This window comes from Penaeus monodon, chromosome 11 (genome assembly GCF_015228065.2).
Source record: "Penaeus monodon isolate SGIC_2016 chromosome 11, NSTDA_Pmon_1, whole genome shotgun sequence".
In the NCBI taxonomy this organism is placed as follows: domain Eukaryota; kingdom Metazoa; phylum Arthropoda; class Malacostraca; order Decapoda; family Penaeidae; genus Penaeus; species Penaeus monodon.
In genome coordinates, this window is record NC_051396.1 from 48,804,934 (window position 1) to 48,811,595 (window position 6,662).

General features: G+C 42.0%; 1 protein-coding gene across 1 annotated transcript; it reads left to right on the forward strand.

Moving 5' to 3' along the window:
- The first annotated feature begins 360 nt into the window (after nucleotides 1-360).
- On the forward strand, nucleotides 361-6,196 carry LOC119579029. Its single transcript, XM_037926740.1, has 2 exons — nucleotides 361-434; nucleotides 2,137-6,196. The coding sequence occupies exons 1-2, from the start codon at nucleotides 417-419 to the stop codon at nucleotides 5,635-5,637; spliced, it is 3,519 nt and encodes a 1,172-aa protein (XP_037782668.1). The 5' UTR covers nucleotides 361-416; the 3' UTR covers nucleotides 5,638-6,196.
- The last annotated feature ends 466 nt before the right edge of the window (nucleotides 6,197-6,662 follow it).

The window sequence follows — 6,662 nt, forward strand, 5'->3', positions numbered from 1 at the left end:
CACACACACACACACACACACACACACACACACACACACACACACACACACACACACACACATATATATATATATATATATATATATATATATATATATATATATATATATATATATATATATATATTAATAGGCAGAAAACACACATCTACTATACTGTCGTACTGTTCGTGTATAATTGCCTTACTGAAGCACTAGAAACAGCACAGTAAGAAAATAATCACCCACCTATTTAAATCTTACAAAAAACTCGAAATACATCACAATAAATCACATCCACATTTATAATTCTCAATCTCGAGCTGAACCTTGCCACCAAGATGACGCCACAACCCACCCAGTTCCTCAGTCTGCGTCCAGCCGTGGTAGTGAGAGGGACTTCTCGAGTATGAGTGATCTCTCGCCTCGATTCTGAAATGACGCTTATAACACTGGTATGGGGGGGAAAGGAGAGATAATTATTGTTTTTTATTGGGTGTTTCGTGTGTGTAGTTGTGTGTCTGATTCTGGAATTTGTGATTTTTTGTTATTGGTGTGCGTTAGCTATTTGTCGGAAATGGTGATTATGATAATTATGTAGATACGGTAATATTGTAATTGTGTAGCAGATATTGCTGTTGCTGACTGTGATTATTGTCAACATATGTAACAATAATGAATAAGGTTCTTGCAATGATGTAATCTAAACTAAAATCATTACTATCACTGGTGTTGCTATAGTCTGTATTACCGTGAATCGTAAAAATTACCACAAGAAAAAGTATGAAAATATTATCAATATACAAATTCATGATTGTGATATTTGTACTGACTCGCAGTTTTAACTTTATCAAAACATTAGTTAAGATGATAATACGTATCATGATTTGCAAAATCATAATTATTTGAATAATTATCCTGATTATTTCCGGATAAAAGTAAATAATAGAACTTGTGACAATATTACGTAGATGATTATTATAACGATGGTAATATATAGCAATATATAATAACACGTGACACTGACAAATGTGATGATAAGAATAACGAAGATAAATTGGTGATGGCAATGGTGTTGATGATAATTATGATAACAAATAACAATGATACTGATAACAATACTAAAGACCGATTAAACCGAACACCAATGATATATAATGATATATAACATTGGTATAAATGCAATACTTCCACTTTTGAAAATAGGCGTGTTATTATTTGTATAATTATTGCTATTATCATGATTATTACGCATTGGCAACTGAACTAAATCATGATAATTGTAATAATTACAATGATAGTACTAGTAAGAATCATTACTTATAATCATAATAATCATAATAGTAATAATAGTAACGATAAAGATATTGCTGATGATAGTGATGATGATGATGATAATGATAATGATGATATGACAACCACAATATCAATAATAACCATGATAATTAATAATAATAATGATAATAATAATATTAATAATAATAGTAGTAGTAGTAGTAGTAGTAGTAGTAGTAGTAATGATAATAATAATAATAATAATAATAATAATAATAATAATAATAATGATAATAATAATGATAATAATAAAAAAAAAATAAATGAATAATAACAGTAATAATAATGGTAAGTAATAAAAAGGTTGATAATGATCATCATTCAAGCAATAACAATAATTATAATGATAAAATAATGATGGCGATAGTAATACCAATAATAATATGATAATAATAATAATGATGATAATAATAATACGAACCGTCATTTTTATAGGGTATATCATTATCATTATTGTTAGTTTCATTATCCTCACTATTATTATCCTTCTTATTATTATTATCATCTTCATTAGCAACATCAGTGAGAGGCACTATTGCAAATTATGACCAGTATTTTTACTGTCATCATCAACATTAATGCTGTTCCTGATCTTGTTCAGCATCATCATTATGATGACCGTAATGGTGATGGCAAATACAATTATAAGGGCAACACTTCTCATATTAAAAAAAATATATAACAATAATGATTCTCATCCCACAAAATAAGATCCGATTTTTAATTTCTCACGTCCACAGCGCAATAAGATATCCCCCTGAGATGCACAATGAGAACTTCTTGCACTCGGAACACCATTATCAACAACTTCATCTTCGGCAGGTCGTGGTGGCGGCTGTAGCGTCTGTGGATTCTTGGGCTACAGGAGCAAAGGCCACAGCTGCTTCAGGATTTCTACCTCTTCTAAGCCATGGAGAAGGAGCGTCGAAGGATATCATCCCGGGATCTGGTCTTCTTTTCAAACTGCCTCCTCCCACGATCGAGGAAAAGGCCGCGGGAGAGGCAGAAGGAGCAGGGAAGGAGGAGAAGGTTCAGGGAGTAATCGTGGCAGCGGAGGAAGGCCGACCTTTTAAAGGTGGCGGTGAGATCGACCATGATTCGGAAAGAACTCCTGCCAATCGATTTCATGAAGGCAAGCAGTTCCAAGGACAGGTCAACCGATTTAGCAGCGGGAGCCAGGGTGGGAATGGCCCCGTTACCAGCGTCGTGGGCAGTGACCCCCTTGCTGCCGTGTCCATGATCCAGAGTTACGTGGATGAAGTGATCTCTAAGCCCACAGGGGAACGGCCGGGTTATATCATGATCAACTCACGCAATCCGGTCATTATTAACCAGCTAGTGGCAGCCTTGACCCAGCGCTTCGGCCCTTCGTCAGTCCACCAGGACGCGCAGACGATTCAGAACATTGTTGGGAATTCTGTTGGTTTAGGAAGCTCGGGGACACAAGCCACGAATTCTGATGGGAACAGGAATACAATACCAGTGTTTCCTTTCAGCAACAGGTTCGAAAAAACATCTACTGAGGGAGTTACAGAGGCCAAGAATGGCCTGTCTGAAGTTGAATACATCAGACAGCAACTGGCGTCAATTGCAGACCTATCAATTTCCACCGGGATCCTGGTTAACGACACAATGGATGCGCAAGGGAGACATGGTCAGGAAAAGATTAGTCCTTCAACTCCTAAAACTCCGGTAATAGTATTGAATCATCTAAATAACAGTGAAGATAACCCGCAATCAGATATTCAGAATGCAATATTATCTGAAAATGGAGAATATACAAAGCCACAGAGTATAAGTGAAGAGATAGAAACTATTGAAGAAGTGGATAAGATTCTAGCAAACCACCTTCGCGAAAGTGTCTCCGTTAACCATTTGCAAAGCACGGAAAATGATAATTCCGATCTATCATCCAACGAAGTATCTCTCTCAAGCTCCCCTCATTTCGCTGGGATTACTCCAGAGGCCAGCGCAACACCACATGATAATCCAAACGACTATGTTACATCTCTCAAATACCTTACTACAGAAACCTCAACTCTAGCTACGAAATCAATGCCTGATATCCATCATAAGACAGAACAGTATATGCAGCAGCCCGAAACAACTAAGCACGGCGACCTGTCTGAAAATGAAGTCCTTCCAACTGGTTATGAGGATTACTATGAAGACATTGACGGCGAATTGGTCCTCAGCCCATCCAAGTTCATGCGCAGGGGTGGGCCGTTTAGCCCTTCCGAGAACAAGGAAGATTTTGGTGACAACACTGAAACCAGAAATGGGGATAATAGTGAGGAAAATATAGTAACTGATGGTGTCAAGGCAGATTTGTCAGGGTTTAAAAATCCCTATGACGAAATCGGAAAGCAACAGTATAACAAGTGGGCCATGAATTACACAGATTCGCAGGTATATCCTCTTGATGAGTTACGAGACCAACCAAATCATGTTTCCAGCCTAGGGGTGTCTCCCGTTAATCCCCAGGTTATGGAAGCGTTAAAGGGCATGGAAAAGGAAGATCTGCAGACACTAGGCTTGGCGGAGAAACTCGAGATGATCCCAGTACTGGAGGAAACTCCTGGGAACACTCGGATGAAAATTCCAATGCTTGAGCAACTTCCGAAACAAGTCTTGAACCATCTCCTTGCCATGAATACCCATGACCTACAGACCCTCAACTTACTTGACGGCTTACGGCAGTTATACCACACGCAGAATGAATCGGGGTCATGGCACCATAACAATACCAATGACGTAGAGGCAAATAAGAGATTATCGCCAGTCATTGGTGCCTTAGCTACTAACCACGAGGAGAGACAGCAGCACCGACCGAATTTCAGTGCTGCCAACTTTCGTCAGAGTGATGCTCCTGTGCAGAACATCCCGCCCAACTTTTTCCCGAATCGGCCCTCTCCTTCGCAGCACCAGCACCGCCAAGCTCCTGCCCCACAGCTCTCTCCCGAACAGCAGCAGATCATCTCTCGCCTTCCCGCGGGCATGCAAGACGTCGTCTCTTCTATCGTGATGGCCGTGCAAGCCCCGGCAACCTCCGCGCCCACCACCCAGACGCCACCCTATCTCCCGCTCCCGTACCCTTACCCATACCCGCCTTACCCTTACTACCCTCCCCCTAACTTCCATCAGCAACAAGTCCCCGCAACACAGCAGCCGCATACCCACAATGGTGGTGGCCAGGCGCACCACAGTGGGCATGGTGCCCATTCTCATCACTCTGCGCATGGAAGTCATACTGGGCAAGGTGCTCATGATGGTCATAGTAATCACGGAGGCCATGACAGTCATACAGGACATGGTGCCCATGACAATCACAATAATCATGAAAATCATGGTGGTCATACTGGACATGGCGCTCATGGGAATGATAACCATGGAGGACATGGCAGTCACCATGGGCACAATGTGAATAGTATACATGGAAGTCACTCAGGTCATGACACTACCGCTGGTCAGACCAATGACAGGACCACCGAGGCGCATGGCAGCGGCAGCAACACCAGTCTCATTCCCCACAGAACCCAACCTCTTGCAACCTCTACTCCGGGAAATGGGACGCCACGACCTGCCGTTGTGTCTGAGCCCATTTTTTCCGAAACGTCAGACACGCAGAACGTCGCAGGGGAAACTTCTCCAAACTCTTCCGTCCTCGCGTCCAGAGTGGGGGAGTTGGCCGCGTCTGGAATCCGGGACAACGACAACAGCGGCCATGGCACTGTGGGTCTTCTCTGCCGCAACGAGGGCACGAGCGGCTTCTGTGAAAACCGACTGAGTGTTGGCGGCGTACCGAACCGGCCGGATCGAAACCAGGGGCTGCTGCAGCTGAGGCAAGATCCAGCGCAGATGGGAAATGGTAGACCGTCTGGCGGTGGAATCGTGAACTACCGACCGCCACAGCAGAGCAGCATGCAGATGGGCGGGCCTGTCATTAACGTTGTTCTGCCGGAGGTGCAGGAATCACCGCTTTCTGTGGAGGAGGAAGAGATCGGGCCTCTGATCGGCGATGCCCCGCCCGAGCCCGCCAGTGACAGCGCCCCTGAGATGATGGACCGCGAGGAGATGAACTCCCTGCTACAGTCGCTCTTCTCGTCCCCTACGCTGCTGCTGCTGGGAATCATCTTCGCCACCAGCGCTGCCTACATGGCCATCGCCATGGAGGAGCAGGCGGCTCAGCAGCGCTTCCAGCAGGCGCAGCTAGCGGCGGCGTTCGGAGGGCAGCAACAGTTCTTCCAAGGGCGCAGGCGAAGGCAATTGCCGGACGTGTGGTACCCAAAGAAACCTCGTTTCGAGAAGCAAAACAACAGATGAAGTAGATTAATCACTTAGTAGGTATCACTCACATCGACAGACCCGACTCCATGACAGTGGGTGTGCGGATGGGTTAATAGGGACAACCAGGGAATTTTTACCACGAAACTGATACCGTTGGGATTCTCAGCACTGTTGTACATGAAAGCACAGTTCATATCAAGCGTAGTGTGAAGCATGGACACTAGACCAGTGATTTCTATGAAGCATGTGCATCTGTTCACCTCTCACACTGAGACATGTATTTAATCTACTTCGAATGATTTATTGGAATGAACCGCCAGATCAAGGAACGTCCGTGGGAGACGAGTACAGTGAGGTGGATGCATCAAGACTTTATATGAGATTCCTTACATGCTGTCCATGCATTCAGGTATCTCTCATGATGTCATTAAATCAGCTGCTAATACTAACTATGAAGACGGATTAAAAAGTTATCAAACTGATTTCAGACCGAATACTTTTTGAATCCACGTTTCTTCTCCATGCTTCATTTATTTATTGTTTCATCTTGTCTCACCTTTCCTAATACCACATTTCTCCTTCCATTATCATCAATGTTGGGCATTAGAATAAATTAGATAAATTCTTTTTTTTCTTATTATTAATCACCTGAGACCGATGACTTACCTTCCACGAACATATGAGGAATAAGATAATGACAGCAATTCCTGTAGTAATAATAATCTGATGACAAGGGCAATGAATATGATAGTAATTATTTTAATGATAATAGTAATACAAATTGATCACGATGATGATAAAAGTAAAATAATAAGTATAACAACAATACCAATGCCAATGATATGAAAAGACACGAATATAATAAAAATGAAACGTTATAATTATAACAATAACAATAATCATAATAATGGTAGTGATAATAATCCAAAGAATGCAAATGATAATTTTAAGAGAGAGAAAAAAAAGAAAGAAAAAAAGAAAGATCTCCCAAGATGACAGCGAAATTCTTAAAATATACTTTTCAATATCGTCAACAATCAGACGTACATTGCAACTCAAGT